Consider the following 24,977-nt stretch of genomic DNA (forward strand, 5'->3'; position numbering starts at 1 on the left):
GAACTGATATAGCAGTGGCGCCAATTCAATGGAGCCAATTAAACTGCGTTTTTGGGATATAAAGAAGGACTTTATCGAACAAAACGATCATTCTTTGTTTAGCTGGGACCCTTGGGATTGCAAACAGAGGAAGATCTTCAAAAGTAAGTGATTTATTTTATCGCTATTTGTTATTCGGCGACACCTGTGCTGGTTTGGAAAATATGCTAATGTGAGGCGCTGTCCTCAAGACAATCGAATGCTATGCTTTCGCCGTAATGCCTTTTTGAAATCTGACAACGCAGTTCGATTACCAAGATTCTAAGGTAAAGATTCATGTATGACACTTGTATTTTCATGAATGCCTAATATTACGATTTTGTATTTGGCGCGCTCCGATTTCACCGGATGTTGTCGAATTTGATCCCGCTAGCGGGATCGCCGCGCTAAGATTAAACTCTGTAACTGGTTTAAAGTCACCTTTGGCCTCATGGTGAAATCACTGAGCAGTTTCCTTCCTCTCCAGCAACTGAGTTAGGAAGGATGCCTGTATCTTTGTAGTAACTGGGTGTATTGATACATCATCCAAAGTGTAATTAATAACTTCACCATGCTCAAATGGATATTCAATGTCTTTTTCTTCTTTCTAATAATAGTTGTCCTTCTTTGTGAGACATTGGAAAAACCTCCCTGGTCTTTGTGGTTGAAATGCATTACTCGACTGAGGGACCTTACAGATAATTGTATGTGTGGGGTACAGAGATGAGGTAGTCATTCAAAAATCATGTTCAAACCTATTACTGCACACAAGAGTGTCCATTAAATGTATTATGTGACATGTTAAGCAAATGTTTACTCCTGAACTTATTTAGACTTGCCATAACAAAGGGGTTGAATACTTATTGACTCCAGACATTTCAGCTTTTCATTTTTAATGAATTTGTTTAAAGAAATCTAAAAACATAATTCTGCTTTGACATTATACAGTATTGTGTGTAGGCCAGTAACACAAAATCTCAAATGTTTTTCTTATACCTTATTTAGTGCTACGTTGATATTGATTACTGCATTGTTGGGTTTGTCGCTTGCAACAAAAAAAGAAGAAGCAATTTCACTGTACTTGTGTACGTGACAACTTTAAACTTGATACAATGCAAACACAGTGACATCCGGTGGAAAACACAGCCCTAAATAACTCTGAAGAAGATGACAATAGATCAGACATCCACGTGACATACATTCCGATACTCTGCAGCCGATAAGAAAAAGCATCGTTACATTGTTTCCAGATCATCCTTTCACCCAGCAGTGTTTTACGTTATTATACATGCAAGATACTTTCTTTACCCCCGCCTTTGTTGCCCAGGGCAGATGCTCTGGGATAATTATCATAAACAGTAGGTAATGGGACACAATATTTATGTCACTTCGATACAAAGTGATTGTAGCAAATTAGGAGAGCATATTCGCTAACCTTAACCTCAAGTCTCCTAACCGGTTCCAAAAAGTAACTTCTGTGTCGAAGTGGCGTGGCAATATTGTTTCCCCACTGGCTCGTCTCGCAAACGTGAAAGACTAGTTCACGTGACGCCATGAGACAATGTCGGAATCAACAGCTAGTTAGCTAGAAGAGAAAAACAGCTAGCTAGGTGGATAACCTGGCAAAACTAACTGCATAGCTAGCTACCTGGAGCCGAGTATCAGTAAAACTACAAGAAACAGATGCATGGGCCATTCCCCTCACACTGTCAAACAAAGCATTATTAGCTGGCTATAGCGGTTAAGATAATTCATTGCATTGGCAACAAAGCATGCACTTCTAGTCAGGGGACTCGTTAGCTAGCTGTTAGCTAGCACAATAAGGAGCCGTATTACATGGATGCGTGCCAAAAAGGAGCCAAATACAAAGGCACCTCTTCCTAACAATAATCATAAAGACAATCCAACGTGCACTCGACAAATCATGCAATGCATGTCTGTGCATGTGTGTATTAAAAGGGATTTTACGTGAAAATAAGAGTACATAAAGCTAAAGTAGAACATAGTAATGTTTATGGTGTAACATGCTAGCTAATGGCTAGCTGGCTGACTGACTGGTATGGCCACGATAGTCGCAAGGCCTGACCCATTACAATCCCAAATATTTGGAAATCCATGCATTTCTCCTGTAAATGACTGCACACGTTTGCCTGCCAATTATAATCATTTACGCTACAGCTATATCTGAGAAAATAACACATTCGCTGGCATTGAGAGAAAATTAGCATGTTTCGACTTCGTCAAAAACCCTAAGTGACATACCTCCGACCCGGTACATGTTGGCGGCCATTTCTGCCCTCCCGGTGTGTAAAAACACAAACCATAAACTAACCGAAAATGTTATCAATAAATAAAGCGATCAGTTGTTAAAGTCCTGTGGTCGGTTTAAAAAAAAACCGATGAAGTTAGAAAGTGAGTTTGTGGGGGGGGGTTGAGCGGGAGATTTTGGTGCGGTGGCCCCTATCTGCCTACCTTCTCACAGTACAATACAGTAGTACTGGGCGCACACACACAGAGAGACACACACACAACCAAAAGACTCGGATCAACCCGAAACCATAGGCTTCTAGTGACGGTCCCGGAGGAGAGGGGGAGGGAACCGACAGTTTATATATACACTAGGTGACGGATAGGGGGTGCTGTGTTGAAGCCACCGTGTCTCCATCTTGGCACTCCTCCGTTGTAAAACATATTTTAGAAGCTATAGAATTGTATTTATTAATGTCTACATTCGGTTTTGCCATACGTATTCTATTACGGACACCTTAAAGGTGCAATATGCAGAAATCTCTCCGCCATTTCCTGGATGCTAAAATTCAAATAGTTTGCCTAATTTCAGTTTATGTGACAAAACAAGCAGTGTGGAGGGAATTATTGTACCATCAAAACCGCTGAGTAATGTATTTCCATAACCAAAATTATTGTTTTTTCAGCTGTTTGAAGCTTGTGTACAAAACCGAAAGTAGAAGATGCAAAAACGAAACTTAAGAACGGGAAGCATAGAAATAGCACACAGAGAACAGATCTATTGCTTCTTAGACTTGCTTTTAATCAGAATGAAAGATCTATAACTCACATCTCTATGTGAATTTGGTCGGCTCCCAAAAAAGTTAGATATTGTGGCATTAATGCATACTTTAAAATTATTTAGGTGAACTTTAAATAAAAATACATATTTTCCTTAAAGTATACTTTTTTGTGATTGCTAATGTTACTGGCCCCACTACAACAAAAAACAACAAAAATACTTAAATACGTGTAATTTTGTCCCTGAAAGATTCAGCTGAAATACTGTAGAATTCCATTCATTCCTATGGAGGACTGCTCCTACTGGGGAGTGCCATTATGGCCGACCGGTGGTTTCAAAGCCTCTTGATGGCCAAAACATAGAATCAGTAATCCAGGGTTTATATACATCATTTGAGGGAACTAGCCTAAGCCTACTGCGACGTGACACACATACACACACACACACACACACACACACACACACACACACACACAAGCACACATCACAAAGTAATTTGAGCTTTGTTACCGCATGCTGCGTCACCTTATAGCCTATTCTGCAGTTCCAGGTTATTCTATAGATGTCTTATATGTTTCTTTACTGCACTAGGCTACACAGCAGTATGATGCTGTATAACCTGAATATAGTAGATTACCATAGAATGCACAGTACAATACCATGTACTTGTTTTATAGCACACTGTAAGACCTTTTGTAATTTCAACAGTAAAGCGCTGTCGAATGCACTTTAAAAAAAACGCAAATGTGTTTTACAGTATTAATTAGGGTGCATTATTGGAAAATGTGTGCAGGGAAAGAGTTTCTGTCTCATTAACATATTTGAAGGTGTGTCTTGTAAAGTTGCAATCGTGAATGAGAATGTTGTACCCCTACAGAATGCAGCAACATTACTGTATTTTAGGAATTCTACAAACCTTGTCCTGAAACTCTACATTAACTTACTGGACAATTGCTGCCAGACATGTACTGAAATTCCGAATCCAATATCATAATGCATTTCTGGAGTGCCAAAAACCTTCTGAACACTAATTAGTGCATGGTTTTGTTGTTTCTTAGTCATTAACATATTTTGAGCCTTGCTTTGTACATGACAATATTTGTTGCACCCATTAGTGAGAGTCCTGTACCAATTCAAGTGATAAATGTTGGTAGTTCCCTAGCTATTAAATGTCTATAGTGAACAGAGTGGTAGTGGGTCTTAAATCTTTTAACGGTTGAATATTTACCCATGTCCAGTTGAGCTGTTTTGCTCTTGAATCACGGCCAGTTTGGAAGTCTTTGTTTATGCTTCTAAGAGTGCAAGTATTCCTTAATATCCTGTAATATGTGAATGCCTACAGCCAACCTGTTTGCTCTAATCCCTTGTAATTACAGTATAATACTGTGGAAATAATTTTCTTACAAGTGAATAGCCACTTTGCCTGTATTGTACTGTGTTTCATTGCTCTGGCATCAAGTTACCTTGAATATCTCAGTAATGTATTGGCACTATCCAGAGATAGTCAGAGATATATCATAAGATATCTTGTTTTAATTACAATTATTTTGGAGACCAATACATTAACTACAACAACATTTTCAGTAATGTTACAGTAAAGTTTTACTTGCCATCACTGTGATATGTGTTTTTTATCAACCTTGGTTGAATGCACTGACAGCACCCGCTAAATGACCAAAATGTAAATGTAAAAATAAAATCTTGCAACGAACACTGGGTCATATGTCGCTGCATGGATAATTCCAGTAATATAATGTAAATTAGATTACAGTAACAATTTAGGTGACATAAAATAGATTACTGTAAAAAGGATTACAGTAGCTGAACTGTAAAATAAATGACAGTAACTTACTGGCCAATTTCTGCCAGTAAGATGCTGTACTTTTTACAGGAAATGTGTTACAGTGTATATCTGGTGAAAACATTCATATTCACAACAATTCTAGCTAACAAGGTCCATAACACTTGCATTAACAGAAACATTTATTTTAAACTATAGGTTGTCACTGCCAAGTTATCCTTTCCAATGTAATTCGTACTCTTTGTGTCCGAATGTCTGTCTGTCTGTCTCTGAGTCTGTGTGTGGGCGTGAAATATAGGCAATAAGCTGTTCAAAAACGGCCGTATTTCATGTTCTCATCGCCTCTCGTTGACAGCTCTATCCCAGACGTGTTACCATGGTGCGCAATGTTTATCTAGCATGTGTGTGCGCGCGTGCGTGCGTGCGTGCATGTGTGTTGAGAAAGGGGGAGATTTGTGACATCACAGAGAGGGAGAGGGGTGGTGGAAAGCGAGTGGTTGGTGCAGACGGAGAAGAGAGAGGAGAGGAGCAGTTTCCATCCCGCTCTGGGCGCAACCTGATCCATCAATCCATGGGAGCAGAGACATTACCCTTTCCTCTATAGTGGAGATCGGTCTGAGTCCATCTCCTGTCTTGTACCAGGCGCTGGCTGTGCGTAAAACACCGAGGAGAGCCTGGAGTCAAGAAGTGCGCCAGGACGGATCCGGAGAACCCGGGTCTATACAGACAGCAGAGGAAGTTTCTGCTCTGCCTGATGGTTATCTCCAGAGTGATTTAGTCATTTGGTTTGCTTGACTTTTGATCTCCGTGGTTGGAGAGGAGATGGGACACCGCCAGACCTGAGGGCGTTTCTGGATTGTGAGTGTACGGTTTGGCTACCGTGGACCGGAGAGAAAGATGAAGTTCGGTAAGAAGAGCGTCTGTGTACTGAACGTGGGGGGTACCCGGTACGCCTTCCCTGGCGAGGTGATCCGTGATTTCCCACTTCAGCGCGTGAGCCGCCTGCACGCCTGTGTCACGGAGAAGGAAGTCCTCGAGGTCTGCGACGACTACGACCAGGATAGCAATGAATTCTTCTTCGACCGGCACGCGCAAGCCTTTGTCTTCATTATGCTCTACTTGCGCTCCGGAAAGCTGCGATTCGTCCCGGGAGTGTGCGCGCTCTCCTTTTACAGCGAAATGCTGTACTGGGGGCTTGGGAGCGCGCATCTGGAGTTCTGTTGCCAGCGGAGACTAGACGACACCGGTTATTCCGAAGAGGACCTGATTATGCGCGCGGAGGACAACGAGTCCCGGAGCGAGGTGGAGGTGGAGAAAGGTGTGTGTGTGTTGTCAGGGGCGTCATGCACTCATTATTTTAGAGGGGGCACAAAAACATGAGGATTGGGTGGGGGGGGGGTGGTTGCATTTCTCAAACACCTGCAATCTAGTGTGTGTTTGTGCACTGGTATATTATGCCTAATTCTATATAATAAAACAAATGTATACTTTTCTGCATAGGTTATCTAAGCATACCTCTTTACCTGTTCAATTGTTATTTTACTTAATGATGCACATTGATTCATTAAGAACTTTTATGCCTTAGGAGTTTAGTACAACTACCACACTGGTATATAGTGTCATAACCCAATAATTAAATACATTTTAGTCAATTGTGTATCTATTTATTGTCTTTTGAGTTTTGAAAAGAACAATCTAAATGGCTGTCGATCTTTGCATGCATGCATCTAACGATGAATTTCACAGTGGAAAATGTCTATGAATTCATAGCCTGTGATTTTAATTCGCTGTCTATGAATTTCCAACTTCATAAAATTGCTAGGTGGCTAGTATTACAGAGAAACAACAAAACATTTGCATTTTATTTATTCATCAGGAAGGAGTTAATAGGCTACATATACTGAACAAAAATATAAACACAATGAGGAAGAATTTCAACAATTTTACTGAGTTACAGTTCATATAAGGAAATCAGTCAATTGAAATAAATAAATTGGGCCCTAATCTAAGGATTTCACATGACTGGGCAGGGGCTCAGCCATGGGTGGGCCTGGGAAGGCATAGGCCCACCCACTTGGGAGCCAGGCCAAGCAAAATCTGAATTAGTTTTTCCCCACAAAAGGGCTGGTCTCAGACGATCCTGCAGGTGAAGAAGCCGGATGAGGAGGTCCTGGGCTGGCGTGGTTACACGTGGTCTGCGGTTGTGACGCTGGTTGGACGTACTGCCAAATTCTCAAAAAAATGTTGGAGAAGGCTTATGGTAGAGAAATTAACATTCAATTATCTGGCAACAGCTCTGGTGGACATTCCTGTAGTCAGTATGCCAATTGCCAGTGGTGGAAAAAGTACACAATTGTCATACTTGAGTAAAAGTAAAGATACCTTAATAGAAAATGACAAGTAAAAGTGAAAGTCATCCAGTAAAATTTTACTTGAGTCAAATTCTAAAACATTTTAGTCATTTAGCAGACACTCTTATCCAGAGCGACTTACAGTAGTGAATGCATACATTTCATTAAAAAAAATTTGTATTTATTTATTTATTTTTTAATTCTGTGCCCCTGTGGGAATCGAACCCACAACCCTGGCGTTGCAAACACCATGCTCTACCAACTGAGCTACAGTGAAGATAGACATAAGTATCAAAAGTAAATATAACTGCTAAAATATACTTAAGTATCAAAAGTGAAAGTACAAATTATTTAAAATTCTATATATTATTTATTTTATTTATTTAACCTTTATATTAAGCAAACCAGATGGCACAATTTTCCTGTTTTTTTAATTTATTTAGGGATAGCAAGAGGCACGCTCCAACACTCAGACATAATTTACAAACAAAGCTTATCCCTACTGCCTCTGATCTAGTGAGTCCGCTAGATCAGAGGCAGTAGGGATGACCAGGGATGTTCTCTTGATAAGTCTGTGAATTAGGCCAATTTCTTGTCCTGCTAAGCATTCAAAATCTAACAAGTATTTTTGGGTGTCAATGAAAATGTATGGAGTAAAAAGTATATCATTTTCTTTAGGAACGTAGATAGGTAAAAGTAAAAGTTGTCAAAAATATAAATAGTAAAGTACAGATACCACAAAAAACTACTTAAGTAGTACTTTCAAGTATTTTTACATAAGTACTTTACACCATTGCCTTTGCACACTCCCTCAAAATTTGAGACATCTGTGGCATTGTGTTGTGTGACAGAACTGCACATTTTAGAGTGGCCTATTATTGTCCCCAGCATATGGTGCGCCTGTGTAAGTAGCATGCTGTTTAATCAGCTTCTTGACATGCCACACCTGTCAGGTGGGTGGATGGTCTTGGCAAAGGAGAAATGCTCACTAACAGGGATGTAAACTAATTTGTGCACTACATTTGAGAGAAATAAGCTTTGTGTGGGTATGGAACATTTTGGGGATCTTTTACTTCAGCTCATGAAACATGAGACCAACACTTTACATGTTGCGTTTATATTTTTGTTCAGTATAGCTTGATCAAATTCATTTACCAACATACCTCAATCACCAGAAGCTAAAATCAACTCAAATTATGTGTGTGTCGCTCTACACTCTCTCTCCTCCACTGGCAATACTGCACACACTAGAGTAGCATCCTGCCTAGGCTATCTCTTTGCTCCTTGTACCTTGGAAAGAACCACTGACTAGGGAGAATGGAGGGGGGAGGGTACTCTTTGCCTGGTCCAGTCAGTGTGCCCCCTCCGCCAAACACCACTGACAGAATAAAAAAATAATAATAATGATGATAAAAGATGGGCTTAAAAATGTTTAGTAATCAATTAAACATCTGAAAAATAAACAAATAGGACAAATCTGAGTTGCCAAGTACCTTTGTGCCCCCTATGGGCGTTGGGGGCCCCATCTCAAATGCTAGATAGTTAGACGCCACTGTCTGTGTCTGTGTGTAGGCCTTTGAGTGTGATATGTTTGACACATGTAATACAGACCTTTGTGTGTGTGTGTCTGTGTGTGTAGGATCAGGGTGGCTAGAGTGGATGCGTCGGACCTTTGAGGAACCGGGGTCATCGGTGGCGGCTCAACTCCTCGCTTTGCTGTCCGTCATCTTCGTCATCATCTCCATGGTGATGCTGTGTATGAGCACGCTGCCAGATTGGAACACCGCAAAACACAACACAGTGGAAGAGCACAGGTACACACACACACACACTCACAAAAGCGCACGCACGCAAGCAGGGGTCATTGAATATCAGTCGAATTGGGGTGTTAGTGTGTGTGAGTGTGTGTATGGGAGTGTGTGTGATGATTGTGGGCTTCTCGGTAAGATTGATCGGTGACAACAAGCAGCCGGATGCTGCACAGCAGACAGCCATTGGCTTTAATTTAAAACATTGATTATCCGTACACACAGACCTCTAATAACCTGGCTGCGAATCAATAAGCAATCAGACGTAGCTACAACAACAGGAGATGTTTTGGCTGGTTAACTCTAACAGTCCTCTTGTCTTTGTCTCTCCTTTCCTTTCCCTCTCTGTGTTTCTCTTTTTATACCTCCTTACAGGATTGTGGAGGCGGTGTGTATCGGTTGGTTCACAGCGGAGTGTGTGGTGCGTTTCCTCGTGGCTAAGGTGTGTTATCTTTTTGGTTCCACACACTAAAATATGATTGTTCCTCAAGGGTTATTTGGTAATGGTGATGGTTCTATGTGGAACCATAATGGCTCAAAGAACACTTGGAACTCTTTAATGGTTCTTTACAGTTCACAAAAGGGTTCTTTGCTCTTTTAGTGGTAATTAAAATGTAGGGCGGCTCATTTGAAAATTTTGGGGTGTGATTTACGTACAGCTCCTTTTTGTGCAACAATGAGTGAGAGTGTCATTCCAGTTTATCTAGTGTGTTGTGTTATGTCATTACATATTATATATGACTGTGGCTAGTGATTGTGTCTTGTGAAAGACTCATGTATGGCTTGTGTAATTTGAGAACAGTTAACTAATTCAGTCAGTGGTTCCCAATTCTCTCCTCAGGGAGCTCCAGATGTTCCAGAGGTAGTTCACTAGATTCAACTTGTCAATTAACACAATAATAACACCCATGGAATTTAAACAATATAATATGGCTGACCAGAATTAAAAACCCTGTATTGTTCTACAAAAGGATCTACAAAGAACCATTCAGATTGAGAAAGGTTTTTTATAGAAACATTCTCCACAAAAGTTCTCGAAAGACCATAAAAGATTATTCTATATAATCCCAAAAAGGCTGGTACTTTTCCTTTTTTTTTTCATTACATTCATTTTATAACTCCAAAATCTAAATCTAATCCAGGACAAGCTGGTCTTCCTGTGTCGGCCGCTGAACCTGATCGACGTGGCGGCCATCACACCTTACTACGTCTCAATGGTGATGCCAGGCGGAGCAGGGGGATTGTCAGGCGTCGCCGGGGTAACCCTGAGGGTTCTGAGGATGATGCGTGTGTTCTGGCTGGTGAAGCTGGCCAGACACTTCCTGGGACTGCAGACTCTGGGGATGACGCTACGCCGCTGTCGTCACGAGATGGCCACCCTCGCCATTTTCCTTACCGTTGCCACGGCAATATACAGCGCATTGGCTCAGCTGCTGGAGCATGGCCTCGACCCTGACCACCGTAACCTTGACGACCGCAGTAACAGAGGAGGAGACTATGCCAGCATCCCAGCTGCCGCATGGTGGGCTGTCATCTCCATGACGACCGTTGGTTACGGTGACGTTTACCCAGTAACAGTTGGTGGGCGCATGCTGGGCGGGCTGTGTGTGGTCAGTGGCATCGTTCTTCTGGCGTTGCCAATCACCTTCATCTACCACAGCTTTGTTCAGTGTTACAACGAACTGAAGTTACGCTCCGCTAGGTACACACACACACACACACACTGAATATACACACACACAGACAGACAGACAGACAGACAGACAGACAGACAGACAGACAGACAGACAGACACTCATACACACTGAATATACACACACACACACACACACACACACACACACACACACACACACACACACACACACACACACACACACACACACCCTCTCATCTTCTACAGCTTTGCCCAGCTGAAGTGACCCCTTCGGCCCCTCCCCCTGAACATGGAACTTTAATGAACTAATAGACTTTTGGACGTCCCTCGTATCTCCACCAATCCTGTGCCGCCATCTGGAAGCAGGGCAGATGACAGAAGACACACAAAGACCATAAGTCAATGTTTGCATCATATCTCCATGGAAACTACTTTCGCAGAGACAGCTTTTCCCATTTGTGTAGGTTTCAGTCTGAAATAAAAAAAGAGAGAGACAAAGAGAGGATGAGATAGCCTGACAGAGATGAAAGAAACAGACAAGCATGAGCTCAACATAAAAGATCAACAGAGACTGTGTGCGTGTTTGTGTGTGTGAATGCATGTGTGAATTTCTATTGATTTTCTCTTAGCAAACTACAAAGTGACAAATTATGTGTTTCTGGTCTCTATGGGACAACAGGTTTCTCGCCTAGTTCAGTTACTGTATGACTGTCAATCATAGCTGTGACGCTGCTGCTCATACACACACATACACATACACACACACACACACACACACACACACACACACACACACACACACACACACACACACACACACACACACACACACACACACACACACACACACACACATACACACACACACACACACACACACACACACACACACACACACACACACACACACACACACACAGCAGACTGTTCAGACCATAAACTGTAGCTACAGAATTGTTCATGGGATATGTGATGCTCCATACCCGTTACAGATTGGCTAATGGAAAGCCTCACAAGGAATTTTTCAACTAACCTGTTCTAGGAGATACTATAAGGAAGATACTTGTTTCGTTCTCGATTCAGTAAAAAAATGTATCTTATAAATGTCTGTGTCCAGTTTCACGTGGTTCTCCAAAAACCAGAGAATATTCAGAAATCCACTTTTTGTATCGAGTGAGAAATGCCTCTTGCATGTGTGTAGATCTTTGTTTTGGTCATCATCTACTTTTTAAAATGTATTTATTTATTTCACCTTTATTTAACCAGGTAGGCCAGTTGAGAACAAGTTCTCATTTACAACTACACATGTTCGCGGCCGCGTCGCATTAAAAACAACGATTTCTTGCAAAGATGTTGGGAAATGCAAGATGTCTGGCAGCTAAAATGGTGAGGGAACTCCTCACTCGGTGCAAAACGTGAACTTAATATCTTTCTGAATATTCTCCGGCAAGAACAGGTTAGTTGAAAAATTCCTTGCGAGGCTTTCCATTAGCCAATCTGTAACCGGTATGGAGCATCACATATCCCATGAACAATTCTGTAGCTACATAAACCATAGTTTCAGACTGGACACAAGTCTGCAGATGATTGGCTGCCTGTGCCTGTGAGTCGCTGTGATTCTGAGAGGAGAAATATGTGAACCAAACACACACACTCTCCCTCTCATCCCCCTGTTCATCCCTCTCATCCCCCTGTTCATCCCTCTCTCACTCCCTCTCATCCCCCTGTTCATCCCTCTCTCACTCCCTCTCATCCCCCTGTTCATCCCTCTCTCACTCCCTCTCATCCCCCTGTTCATCCCTCTCTCACTCCCTCTCATCCCCCTGTTCATCCCTCTCACCCCCCTGTTCATCCCTCTCTCACTCCCTCTCATCCCCCTGTTCATCCCTCTCTCCCCCCTGTTCATCCCCCTCTCACTCCCTCTCATCCCCCTGTTCATCCCTCTCTCACTCCCTCTCATCCCCCTGTTCATCCCTCTCTCACTCCCTCTCATCCCCTGTTCATCCCTCTCATCCCCCTGTTCATCCCTCTCTCACTCCCTCTCATCCCCCTGTTCATCCCTCTCTCACTCCCTCTCATCCCCCTGTTCATCGCTCTCATCCCCCTGTTCATCCCTCTCTCACTCCCTCTCATCCCCCTGTTCATCCCTCTCTCACTCCCTCTCATCCCCCTGTTCATCCCTCTCTCCCCCCTGTTCATCCCCCTCTCACTCCCTCTCATCCCCCTGTTCATCCCTCTCTCACTCCCTCTCATCCCTCTCTCACTCCCTCTCATCCCCCTGTTCATCCCTCTCTCACTCCCTCTCATCCCCCTGTTCATCCCTCTCTCACTCCCTCTCATCCCTCTCTCACTCCCTCTCATCCCCCTGTTCATCCCTCTCTCACTCCCTCTCATCTGACTCTTTGCTTCCTCCTGCTGCCCCCCCCCCCCCGCCCTCACTCCTTATGTAGCTGCACTGTTATTAGTGCTTTATGATTGTAATTACAAATGCTTATAAGTTGAACACTAATTAAATCATCCAACTTTATTGGCAAGCAATTTACAGTTGAAGAACATTCTTTGTTTTTGATAGAAAGCATATCTAGGTGCACTTATTTATATCCTAATGTTTAATTGACAGTTAGCCTAATAAACGAATTATAAACCTTTATAAAGATAATCTAATTGTAAGTTTAACCCTGTCTTCTTTGGTACTGTCACAGTTCCTTCCACCAATTTAATGCCCTTTGAACGTTTGAAAAATATGTATATTTCATAAAACTTCATAGAATTTTTTTCTTCCCAGAATTGACTGTAACAGGGTTGACTGCAACAGGGTTGACTGTATTAGAGTTGACTGTTACAGGTTTGACTGTAACAGGGTTGACTGTAACAGGGTTGACTATAACAGGGTTGACTGTAATGTGGTTGACTGTAATGTGGTTGACTGTAATAGGGTTGACTGTAACAGGGTTGACTGTAATAGGGTTGACTGTAACAGAGTTGACTGTAATAGGGTGGACTGTAACAAAGTTGACTGTAACAAGGTTGACTATAACAGGGTTGACTGTAACAGGGTTGACTGTAATGTGGTTGACTGTAACAGGGTTGACTGTAATAGGGTTGACTGTAACAGAGTTGACTGTAATAGGGTGGACTGTAACAGAGTTGACTGTAATAGGGTTGACTGAAACAGGGTTGACAATTTCATCTTAAATCAGCCACAATGCCCATTGTGTGTTGTGTGCAACAGGGTGTGGCAATTGAATGCAAGCTTCACAATTATCTATTTTTTACATTGTTAAAACATTTCTAGCCTGTCTATCAATGGGTAACAGAGTTGACGTGTTATGCTCCACGCACTCAGTTTTCCACCACAAAACATCAGGAAATGGCCCCAAACAGTAGAACCAGCTCACCTGCTTTTACACTAGGATTTGGCTTTTAGATGTTCAATGTTTATTTAGGGAAAAATATTTAAAAATAAATAGTTTCACCATATTAAATCGAGAGTTCAGTTCACGTAACAGGGTTGCCCTTGCATTAAAGGAACAGATGTAGCCTATGTGAATCAGTAAATCACATAAAATAAAAAACAATCTTCAGAAATGACTTTCTCAAAGCAACAAAAATAACTAGGGCTTTACAATGACAGTGAACACTAGCAGAAATTTTGGGGTTATGTGAGTTGAAATCTGCCTAGAAATCACAGAGGGTGCACAAAGGGAATTCTGAATTTTGCCACTTTAGCAAGTCTTTATTCATATAACAAAACTGATTGATTTAATTCTTCATGAAGTCTATATTAAAGGGCACTTCACTTAATATAACAGGCTTTTAAAATGTAATATTGGTGCACAATTTCTACTTAAAATATCAAAGGGACGCAATACTATAGCTGTTGCATTTCTGAACGGGCAGTGCAGAGACACCTCAGTGCGTCACTTTCCGTCGACGCTGCCTCGGGAAAGACCCTTTTCGCCGGGTGTATTTGTCGAGAGAAGCTGTGTGTTTTGTAACAGTAACTACTCGCCATCTGACCTGTCCTTCATCTGGCAACATGACATACTACAAGTTCAGCGGGTTCAGCCAGAGGTTGACAGGGTCGGCACCGGCCACCGCCTACAGTCCGCAGGTAAGCCCGGGAGTGCCCTAGTCGGACAGTGAGAGGCTGGGTACCTGGCGTTAGTGACCTTCATTAACTAACGGTGCTGCGATGGCTGACAGAACAGCGTATCCGAGAGGCCCGAGCATAAACGTGAAAAATGTATTTCTTTGAGTTGTGTTAATGGGTTATGAATATTAATAGTTTTTATCTTGACCATGGCTTGTGTAACTAGTTAGCAGCGTCCCTCCTGTCCTCACTGAGTTGACTAGCACCTGGTTATTTTACTTGTCAAAAAGGTGCTTCAAGGAGTTGTCCTAACTTGTGTTGGTGTTGAGATAAAACGGTGTGTTCTGTTCCAGGGTCTGAGGTCTGGTTTGCCAGCAGAGCCTCCCACCATGACGTTTGCTACACCCACCAAGATGGTGTCAGAGTCAGGGGCCATGGTGGAATACCTAGGGGTGAACAAGGTGCCATACTTCCAGAGACTGTTCCAGGTACACACACACACTCACTCACTCCTCTCACACTCCCCCTTTCTCTATCCTCTAAACCTTTTTCCCCTCAGGAGACTGAAAAGATTTGGCATGGTTTCCCAGATCCTCAAAAGGTGATACAGCTGCACCATCGAGAGCATCCTGACCGGTTGCATCACCGCCTGGTATGGCATCTGACCGTAAGGCGCTACAGAGGGTAGTGCGAACGGACCAGTACATCACTGGGGCCGAGCTTCCTGCCATCCAGGACCTCTATACCAGGAGGTGTCAGAGGAAGGCCCTAAAAATTGTCAAAGACTCCAGCCACCCTAGTCATAGACTGTTCTCTCTGCTACCGCACGGCAAGTGGTACCGGAGCGCCAAGTCTAGGTCCAAAAGGCTCCTCAACAGCTTCTACCCCAAGCCATAAGACTGCTGAACAATTAATAAAATCGCCACCGGACAATTTACATTGACCCCCCCCCCCCCCTTTTTTGTACACTACTGCTACTCGCTGTTTATTATCTATGCATAGTACCTTAACCCCCACCTACATGTACAAATTACCTCAACTAGCCTGTACCCCCACACACTGACTCGGTACCGGTGCCCCCTGTATATAGCCTCGTTAATATTATTCTAATTGTGTTACTTTTTGTTATTAGTTTTTATTTTAGTCTACTTGATAAATATTTTCTTTACTCTTTCTTGAACTGCACTGTTGGGTGTAGGGGGCAGTATTTCTACGGCCAGATGAAAAACGTACCCAAATTAAACTGGTTACTACTCGGGCCCAGAAACTAGAATATGCATATTATTAGTATATTTGCATAGAAAACACTCTGAAGTTTCTAAAACTGTTTGAATGATGTCTGTGAGTATAACAGAACTCATATGGCAGGCAAAAACCTGAGAAAAATCCAACCAGGAAGTGGGAGATCTGAGAATTGTAGTTCTTCTTTTGAATCCCTATTGAAACTACAGTGTCTGTGGGGTCACGTTGCACTTCCTAAGGCTTCCATTAGCTGTCAACAGCCTTCAGAAAGTTTTTCCATCATTCTCCTGTTACTGGGCAGAGAATAGTAGCTCAGTCAATGAGTGGACTGCCTATGGACAAAGGACTTTGTGATGCGCGATCCCACGAGCGCGCCGTTGCTTCTTTTTCTCCTGGAATGAATACGCTATTGTCCGGTTGGAATATTATCGCATTTTTACGTAAAAAATACCCTAAAGATTGATTGTAAACAACGTTTGACATGTTTCTACGAACGGTAATGGAACATTTTGACTTTTCGTGTCTCGAATTACACTTGCGCATTATGCCTTTGGATAGTAACCTGAACGCACGAACAAAACGGAGGTATTTAGACATAAATATGGATTATTTCGAACAAAAACAACATTTCTTGTGGAAGTAGCAGTTCTGGGAGTGCATTCTGATGAAGATCAGCAAAGGTAAGAGAATATTTATAATACTAATTCTGAGTTTAGGTGACCCCAGAACTTGGCGGGTGTCTGTATAGCTTGCTTTGATGGCGAGCTATGTACTCAGAATATTGAAAAATGTGCTTTCGCTGAAAAGCTATTTTAAAATCTGACACAGTGGTTGCATCAAGGAGTACTGTATCTATAATTCTTAAAATAATTATGTATTTTGTCAACGTTTATGATTAGTATTTTTGTAAATTGAAGTGCTCATTCACCGTAAGTTTTTGGTGGGAATACATTTTCTGAACATCACGTGCCAATGTAAAATGCTGTTTTTGGATATAAATATGAACTTTATCGAACAAAACATACATGTATTGTGTAACATGATGTCCTAGGAGTGTCATCTGATGAAGATTGTCAAAGGTTAGTGCTTCATTTAGCTGTGCTTTGGGTTTTATTGACACATGTCCCTGCTTGGAAAATGGCTGTGTGGTTATTTTTGTCTATGTACTCTCCTAACATAATCTAATGTTTTGCTTTCGCTGTAAAGCCTTTTTGAAATCGGGCAATGTGGTTACATTAAGGAGAAGTGTATCTTTACAATGGTGTAAAATAGTCGTATGTTTGAGAAATTGAAATTATTAGATATTTGATGTTTTGTATTTCGCGCCCTGCTGTTCCATTGGATGTTGGCTAGGCGTTCCGCTGCCTTCCTCAACAGGTAAGGGCTTGTAAGTAAGCATTTCATGGTAAAGTCTACACTTGTTGTATTCGGCGCATGTGACAAATAAAGCCATAGTAAACAGTTGTATTCTCTCTCAAAATCGGAGTTCCTTGAGTTTTCCAGGCGTAGCCCACCTAGGCTAAATGCCTATGATGGAAATCAGCACTCATATGCTGCCATTGTTTTTGTTGTTGTTATACAGGTAGCCTATTTTACTGATAAACCCTAGCCTACAGCCCAATAAGTTTTAAACTACAACTTTAGCATAGCATCTCTTCTAATTATTTTCTACAAATGACCCACTCAATATCTAGACCCCCCCCAAACATGCATTTAATTTGAACTTCATCAATTGAATTGGCTGTAAGCTACAATGGTGATAGCCTATTGTCAATAAATGACTTTGACAATAAATGACATCGATAACGTGATGTGTAATTCCAAAACACAATCCAGTTGATAAATGTATAGAATTCAGTTGCATTCATGCATTGTTACACTGTTTAATATAAGCACTATCCTATACATAATGTTGGCACTGGCAGTCAAACTTAGCAACACTAAGTAGACACTTTAACTATACATGTCACAATTCAATGTTACAGTGCACCAACAGTCTATTTTCGGACAATTTATCGGCTAATTTGACCAGCATTGCTCCGCATAGACGCAAGGAAAAAGAAACGTTCTTTCTAAGTTGACGCGCTATATGCTCGTGACGCCGTTGACGCTCGCGGACGTCCGTTTTCTGTTTTTCACTCCCATGTATTCTATTTCCAGCTGAGCACGCTCGTTCACGCACGTAAAAGAAAACTCAACCTGTGTGATTTGTGCTTAACAGTCCCCTCTCTCTTTCTCTGTCCCTGCCTCAGACGTCAGATGGCGTTCCAGTCCATCTGAAGAGAGGTGTCCCTGACAGACTGTTGTACCGCACCACCATGGCCCTGACAGTAGGAGGAGCACTTTACTGCCTCGTGGCCCTCTACATCGCTGCACGACCCAGGAAAACGACCTAAACCCAGTCCAGCCCTATATCCCCAGCCAAGTTCACCGGGGGTCTGTTCAGAAGGGCCCAACGTTACACCTCACTGATGACACCCCTGGCTTGGCCCAGGACCCGACACCTATCATATCATCCACGGCTCGAACACTGAAACTATACAGAGCAATTGTGTTGAAAATGAGGAGGAACAAAAATATGAATGTAATTATATGAGAACGTGTGATGTCTGTCACATTTGTATAAAAAGAAGTTGATAAATGTGATTAAAAACAGTTAAATACCCAGTGATCCTCTGTCCTTTATTGGCATGGTTCCCAAAGCACCCAACTGTGTCTCGTCTGCTCTGAGGCACAGATCTGGGGAAGGGTACCAAAAAAATTCTGCAGAATTGAAGGTCCCCAAGAACACAGTGGCTTCCATCATTCTTAAATGGAAGAAGTTTGGAACCACCAAGACTCTTCCTAGAGCTGGCTGCCTGGCCAAACTGAGCAATCGGGGACGAAGGGTCTTGGTCAGGGAGGTGACCAAGAACCCGATTATCACTCTGACAGAGCTCCAGAGTTCCTCTGTGGAGATGGGAGACCATCTCTGCAGCACTGCACCAATCAGGCCTTTATGGTAGAGTGGCCAGATGGAAGCCACTCCTCAGTAAAAGGCACATGACAGCCCGTTTGGAGTTTACCAAAACGCACCTAAAGGACCATGAGAAAGAAGAGAATTATTTGACCAGAATGCCAAGTGTCATGTCTGGAGGAAACCTGGCCCCATTCCTACGGTGAAGCATGGTGGTGGCAGCATCATGCTGTGGGGATGTTTTTTAGCAGTAGGGACTGGGAGACTTGTTAGGATCGAGGGAAAGATGAACCGAGCCGAGTACAGAGAGATCCTTGATAAAAACCTGCTCCAGAGCACTCAGGACCTCAGACTGGGGCGAAGGTTCACCTTCCAACAGGACAACGACCCTAAGCACACAGCCAAGACAACACAGGAGTGGCTTCGGTACTAGTCTCTGAATGTCCTTGAGTGGCCCAGCCAGAGCCCGGATTTGACCCGTGATTATTATTATTTGACCCTGCTGGTCATCTATGAACATCTTGCCCATGTTCTGTTATAATCTCCATCCGGCACAGCCAGAAGAGGACTGGCCACCCATCATATCCTGGTTCCTCTCTAGGTTCCGGCCTTTCTAGGGAGTTTTTCCTAGCCACCGTGCTTCTGCACCTACATTGCTTGCTGTTTGGGGTTTTAGGCTGGGTTTCTGTACAGCACTTTGTGGCATCAGCTGATGTAAGAAGGGCTTTATAAATAAATGTGATTGACCCTGAACCCCATCCAACCTGACAGCTTAAGAGGATCTGCAGAGAAGAATTGGAGAAACTCCCCATATAGGTGTGCCAAGCTTGTAGTGTCATACCCAAGAAGACTTGAGGCTGTAATCGCTGCCAAGAGTGCTTCTACAAAGTACTGAGTAAATGGTCTGAATACTTATGTAAATGTTTTTATTTTACCATTTGCATACATGTCTAAAAAACTGTTTTTGCTTTCTCAATATGGGATTGTGATTGAGATTGAGGGGAAAAAACGATGTAATCCATTTTGCAATAAGGCTGTAGCTTAACAAAATGTGGACAAATTCAGGGGGTTTGAATACTTTTCGAATGCACTGAACAACATTGTCTCTCACTGACCGACAGCTTTAGAATGGATGTGACAGACCTATTCCCACACAGCTTTAGAATGGATGTGACAGACCTATTCCCACACAGCTTTAGAATGGATGTGACAGACCTATTCCCACACAGCTTTAGAATGGATGTGACAGACCTATTCCCACACAGCTTTAGAATGGATGTGACAGACCTATTCCCACACAGCTTTAGAATGGATGTGACAGACCTATTCCCACACAGCTTTAGAATGGATGTGACAGACCTATTCCCACACAGCTTTAGAATGGATGTGACAGACCTATTCCCACACAGCTTTAGAATGGATGTGACAGACCTATCCCCACACAGCTTTAGAATGGATGTGACAGACCTATCCCCACACAGCTTTAGAATGGATGTGACAGACCTATTCCCACACAGCTTTAGAATGGATGTGACAGACCTATCCCCACACAGCTTTAGACAGCCTACACACTTCTGCACCACAGGTCTGCCAGAGTAAGTGTGTGTTTCTGAAAGACCTCCTCCGTCTGGTGCAGTCTGAGCTGCTGTTCACTTGGCTCTTGGACGCCCTTCGTCTCTTGTGGAGGGGGTGGATGGCTGTGGTGTTATGCCGGATGCTCCTCTTTGCATCTATAAGCCATAGAGACATGTCAAGCTCTTTCCTCATTTTATTTGCTAAGGTTTTACATCTACAGGTTTCCTTGGCTGACACTAGGCTGCCCAGCTACATAAACATCTACCCCGTCTCATCCAATCCGGTGTCTCTCCCTCCTTCACCCTTTCTCTGTGATTGTGTCACGACGACCCACTACAGCTCTCTATCGTGTGTTCTATTGTTCCTGCTCTTAGAGAGAGAGGGAGAGAGAGCGACTGGAGAGAACAGCATGTCAGTAACTCTACCTGTCACCAAGAAGGGGGAGAAAGACTGAGGTAAACAGAGAAAAAGCAGTGTGGAGGGGGAGAGGGTAATAAAAATGAGGGAGCGCTTGTATGATCAGACCGCTGAAGACAAATGGTCATGAAATATTAATCCTTCTATTAGAGAGAGTATTGACTCATTCCACAGCCCATTTCAGAACCCACTCACCCCCTTATTGCACTCCCTCCCTCTCCTCTTTCTGCACACTCTCTACCCCCTTCCCTTTCTCCCTCAAACACAAGGTAAAGATTGGAGCAATTCTCCAGGGAGGAACAAAAGACAAATTACCTTTCAGTACACAGCAACACACACACAGCCCCGCCATAGTACAGAAAATGAATCAATGAAGTCGTGATATTGAAAGATGACAGCTAGAGTAATTGGAACAGTGTGTGTAACGCACAGCTGTGGCAGTCACTGTTTTGTTGTCTGTAATTACCCAGTTACAAGCCTATTGGATCAACCATAATCAGAGAAATACAAAGAAAACGTCTGTAGAGAACTAAGACTTTATTTGTCAAAAGGGAAGTCTGGAATCTTTTTTGACGGTAACATATTTTACAGGAGAGCCTGTCCACTCCAACAGTCCAGTACATATTCAGATACCAATGGAATACAGCAGGATTACTACAGGGATAATGAATCAGCTGCCTGGAGGACTGACATATAAACCATATGCACGTATAGAAACGCACACTCTCCCCAGTCCATCACATCCTCACTCACTCTCTCCCCAGTCCATCACATCCTCACTCACTCACTCTCTCCCCAGTCCATCACATCCTCACTCACTCACTCTCTCCCCAGTCCATCACATCCTCACTCACTCACTCTCTCCCCAGTCCATCAAATCCTCACTCACTCTCTCCCCAGTCCATCAAATCCTCACTCACTCTCTCCCCAGTCCATCACATCCTCACTCACTCACTCTCTCCCCAGTCCATCAAATCCTCACTCACTCTCTCCCCAGTCCATCACTTGATCTTGTAGGTGAGGTGTTTGCGGTGCCAGTGGATCCAGGCGGGGGCGGCGACTAGCCCAGTCAGGTAACCAATCACTGCACCCAGACTGCAGGAGACGGGCCACACCTACAGACAATTGTAGATAGAAAATCAATGTGTAGAACAGACATGGCTTGCTGATATGAAAGTAAGGAATTGTGTCAATCTACTCATGGCCTTTCTGTGTGTGTTCTGACCTGCCAGGGCCGGTCCCAGTCCAATGGGATGGGGAAGGCTCCTAGCCAGGCTCCCACAACACTGCAGCCGACCACCATCTGTAGAGAGGTGTCCCACACCGACATGGCCCTGAAACACACACACACACAACTATTGTGTAAACCTTGTCTTCATTTGGAAAATGTTCTATAACTTTCATTCACTTTAAAAAGTATAGGTTGTGTAGATCTGTAGGGAGAATTTTTTTCTCTCTTTTTAGATTTAATTTTAAGCCACCAAAATGTGACAAAGGTTCAAGCGGGTGTAGACTATCTATAGGCACTATATAGATATTTAACACACAAAGCATCTTCATTGTGAAGCTTGTGATGTAGTTGTGAAGACTGCCTCCTAGTGGACATACGAGAGAGAGCAGCAGAGAGAAACAAGGAGTTGGAGAAAGAGCTGGGTGACATGGCTTAAAAATCTATTTTTTTCTAACATATGGGAGATTCACAATATCTCGGAAAACATTTTTATTTCTAAATAAGCTTTGTTGCACAATTAATGATCAATACACTACATTTCAAACAGTCGGGAATAATCAAATGAATTCAGGTACAATTGTACCTAGGCCTAAATATAAGCCTTCAACCCTAATTTAATTATTTGATCAAAATAGTTTAACCTGCTTTTTGTTGTTGCCACAATAAATCACTTATCTGGCTCTCAAGTCTATGAAAATGCAGTTTTTGTTACAAATGTAAGTTGAACCATGCACAACCACTGATAATGACCAACTCCTGGTAGCAGGTATTATAGGAAATGAACACAGGTCTCATAAACAATCTCTCAAGCACAAGTCCACCTGCTAGTGAGTAGCCAGCTAATCTTTATATTTATATTAAAGCCAACTTGTATCTATTTGCTTGCTAACCAGGTAGAACAGGTCAACTGTTATGAATACACCCGCCTGTCGGTCTCCAACTGTTTGAACAACATTGCCTGTTCCTTATATAAATACGTATTTTTATGCTCATGGCACATTTACAAAACACAGACTAGACAGCCAGCACATAACAGCCTGGCTAAAATGCTGCTAGCGGTACCACAATGCCACCTGTGAAAGAAACTGAGCATACAGTACATTTTTCACAATCATGTTCATTGATACTCCCGTCTTGTAGGCTCTGCTCTGTTCTACATTTTGGGAGTTGACATAAAAAGGGTACCTTTACAAAGTTGAAGTTCTATTACAGTAAAATAATGTCTCAATGTGATTTGGTGTCCATATCACCGATTCTGTTGGACCAAACCTCAAATGCAAATAGCGAGTTGAAACTGCTTGTTGTCAGAGAGGAAGAAGATGCTTTCATTGTTGTTGTGAGTGACAGGGGGAGGGGATTGGTGTCTATGTGCAAGTGGGAAGGTGCACACAGCACAGACGGAGGGAAGGAGATGAGACCAATAAGACAAACACTCAGAAAAACCTAGATTCTTGCGATAAAGGTATTTGGAACTTTGCGCTAATTTCGAATTATCACCCAGCCCTAGTTGGAGAGAGTTTGACTAGAGAGAGAATACGAGGATCAGGAAATGCATGAGACCGAGAGAGTCAGAGGTAGATAGAGGTAGTACCCATGTCGACTGAACACTCTTATCCAAGCCTGGACGTTGGGCCCGAGGACACAGACACACCTCAGAGTGGTTAGACTGGTCAACAACACCGCCAGAGAGAACGTCTCCAACGCAGTCCTAACACAATGAAAAGAGTCAGAAACAAAGACTTACAACACAATCTGACACACCCAATCTTGGCAGTTGGAAACACACATACTCTTGTCAGAACTCACTCCAGTAGCGGTGCTCCATACAGGATCACTACAGTGTGGAAGAACAGACAGGAGAGGAGCAGGTAGAGACAGGAACGCACCAACCTAGACACCTGAAGGAGAGGACGAGGAGATTATCAGCTTATACTGTTCAGTACTGGTCTGATATGAAACTGATCATAACCTCAGATGTGTGTATGCCTCTGTACCTTGTAGGTGATAGTGTGTTTCTTGGTGGGGGAGCTGACCCCCAGCAGCCAGAACAGGGTGATGTTGACCACGGCAACGGCCCCGGCAACAGAGTACAGCCACAGCAGGTGGGTCCCGTACACAGAGAAACCTGGCACTAGCACCGCTGGCACCACTGTCGCCATAAACACCCCTGACGCCATGATGGCGTGGCTGGACGCCATCTGTCTGATCTCCTGGTCCCACATGGTGCTGGAGAGAGGTCTGGTCAGGTCTACCTGTACTGCGATAGAAAATATGGTATTATGGTAACATGTTGCATCGACTGAGAGGAAAAGACGTAGCCGTTACAGGGCGAGTCCACAACCACATGTACAATAAAGGCATGGTTAAAACATGCAGACTCAGGGCTGGCAGACAGAGCTGGTTGCATTGTTAATCATTCATCATAATAGTTTGAACCGCGAAACCCCCTGGCAATAACTCTAACAGCTATTAGCACAAAACCAACTAACTAGGGCAGATACAAGCAGTGCCAGTGGATATTCTGAATCGCCTTACAATGAGAACCTCTTGCTTCTGAGATGTTGCGACGTTGACGTTTTTTGGCTGCTAGCTACTAACTTTGTGGCCTAGCTAGCTTCATCCTTAGACATATGACAGTAGCTACTATTCTAAATGAGACAAATTAACTATACGTGACAGTTGTTCTACATTCCACATAGACACGGACGATAATGTAGTGTTCATTCATCAGACGCACTTCCGTAAACATGGTGCCGAGCAAGGTCAGATGCTTGGATTCTTATTGGCTGCCAAATATGTC

The 24,977-nt window shown here is 43.0% G+C and overlaps 4 protein-coding genes across 8 annotated transcripts in view; 2 read left to right on the plus strand and 2 right to left on the minus strand.

The window, feature by feature from the left end:
• The window catches only part of LOC115156891 (metastasis-associated protein MTA3), a 36,201-nt gene extending 33,641 nt beyond the window's left edge, over positions 1–2,560 (minus strand). The window contains exon 1 of the mRNA XM_029704694.1: positions 2,281–2,560. Coding sequence (XP_029560554.1) covers positions 2,281–2,308 — 28 coding nt within the window. The 5' untranslated portion in view covers positions 2,309–2,560. The remainder of the gene's footprint in view (positions 1–2,280) is intronic.
• A 2,902-nt stretch (positions 2,561–5,462) lies between these two features.
• Positions 5,463–10,769, plus strand: LOC115156910 (potassium voltage-gated channel subfamily G member 3-like). Its single transcript, XM_029704730.1, has 4 exons — positions 5,463–6,165; positions 8,838–9,012; positions 9,382–9,448; positions 10,149–10,769. The coding sequence occupies exons 1-4, from the start codon at positions 5,745–5,747 to the stop codon at positions 10,731–10,733; spliced, it is 1,248 nt and encodes a 415-aa protein (XP_029560590.1). The 5' UTR covers positions 5,463–5,744; the 3' UTR covers positions 10,734–10,769.
• Positions 10,770–11,116: 347 nt separating this feature from the next.
• LOC115156915 (phosphatidylinositol-glycan biosynthesis class F protein-like) lies at positions 11,117–24,933 on the minus strand. 5 transcript variants are annotated; one of them, XR_003868347.1, is made up of 8 exons: positions 24,713–24,933; positions 24,172–24,434; positions 23,984–24,075; positions 23,769–23,885; positions 22,172–22,280; positions 21,933–22,061; positions 20,458–20,684; positions 19,892–20,421 (listed from the first exon to the last, which is right to left on the minus strand). XR_003868347.1 is itself a non-coding variant. In XM_029704775.1 (7 exons), the coding sequence occupies exons 2-6, from the start codon at positions 24,397–24,399 to the stop codon at positions 21,948–21,950; spliced, it is 660 nt and encodes a 219-aa protein (XP_029560635.1). In that variant the 5' UTR covers positions 24,400–24,434; positions 24,713–24,933; the 3' UTR covers positions 11,117–11,135; positions 21,933–21,947. The 5 variants fall into 5 exon arrangements, 4 of the variants coding, with proteins under 4 accessions (XP_029560635.1, XP_029560624.1, XP_029560602.1 ...); XM_029704775.1 differs by lacking the exons at positions 19,892–20,421; positions 20,458–20,684 and adding an exon at positions 11,117–11,135; XM_029704764.1 differs by having other exon boundaries at positions 19,892–20,684; positions 24,172–24,429.
• On the plus strand, positions 14,598–18,665 carry cox7a2l (cytochrome c oxidase subunit 7A2 like). The gene is made up of 3 exons (XM_029704779.1): positions 14,598–14,777; positions 15,110–15,244; positions 18,251–18,665. The coding sequence occupies exons 1-3, from the start codon at positions 14,703–14,705 to the stop codon at positions 18,392–18,394; spliced, it is 354 nt and encodes a 117-aa protein (XP_029560639.1). The 5' UTR covers positions 14,598–14,702; the 3' UTR covers positions 18,395–18,665.
• Positions 24,934–24,977: the final 44 nt, after the last annotated feature.

The sequence above is a fragment of the Salmo trutta genome, chromosome 2 (genome assembly GCF_901001165.1).
Source record: "Salmo trutta chromosome 2, fSalTru1.1, whole genome shotgun sequence".
Classification (NCBI taxonomy): domain Eukaryota; kingdom Metazoa; phylum Chordata; class Actinopteri; order Salmoniformes; family Salmonidae; genus Salmo; species Salmo trutta.

What these genes read in the sequence shown, in the direction of transcription:
- LOC115156915 (XM_029704775.1), bottom strand. Translation starts at nt 24,399, where the DNA reads ATGTGGGACCAGGAGATCAGACAGATGGCGTCCAGCCACGCCATCATG. An exon ending in TATGGAGCACCGCTACTGGA is followed by an intron (nt 23,886 to 23,983) that starts GTGAGTTCTGAC and finishes TCATTGTGTTAG; the next exon opens with GACTGCGTTGGAGACGTTCT. An exon ending in AGAGTGTTCAGTCGACATGG is followed by an intron (nt 22,281 to 23,768) that starts GTACTACCTCTA and finishes TGTGTGTTTCAG; the next exon opens with GGCCATGTCGGTGTGGGACA.
- LOC115156910 (XM_029704730.1), top strand. Translation starts at nt 5,745, where the DNA reads ATGAAGTTCGGTAAGAAGAGCGTCTGTGTACTGAACGTGGGGGGTACC. An exon ending in CGAGGTGGAGGTGGAGAAAG is followed by an intron (nt 6,166 to 8,837) that starts GTGTGTGTGTGT and finishes CTGTGTGTGTAG; the next exon opens with GATCAGGGTGGCTAGAGTGG. An exon ending in TGCGTTTCCTCGTGGCTAAG is followed by an intron (nt 9,449 to 10,148) that starts GTGTGTTATCTT and finishes AATCTAATCCAG; the next exon opens with GACAAGCTGGTCTTCCTGTG.
- cox7a2l (XM_029704779.1), top strand. Translation starts at nt 14,703, where the DNA reads ATGACATACTACAAGTTCAGCGGGTTCAGCCAGAGGTTGACAGGGTCG. An exon ending in CCACCGCCTACAGTCCGCAG is followed by an intron (nt 14,778 to 15,109) that starts GTAAGCCCGGGA and finishes GTTCTGTTCCAG; the next exon opens with GGTCTGAGGTCTGGTTTGCC. An exon ending in ACTTCCAGAGACTGTTCCAG is followed by an intron (nt 15,245 to 18,250) that starts GTACACACACAC and finishes TCCCTGCCTCAG; the next exon opens with ACGTCAGATGGCGTTCCAGT.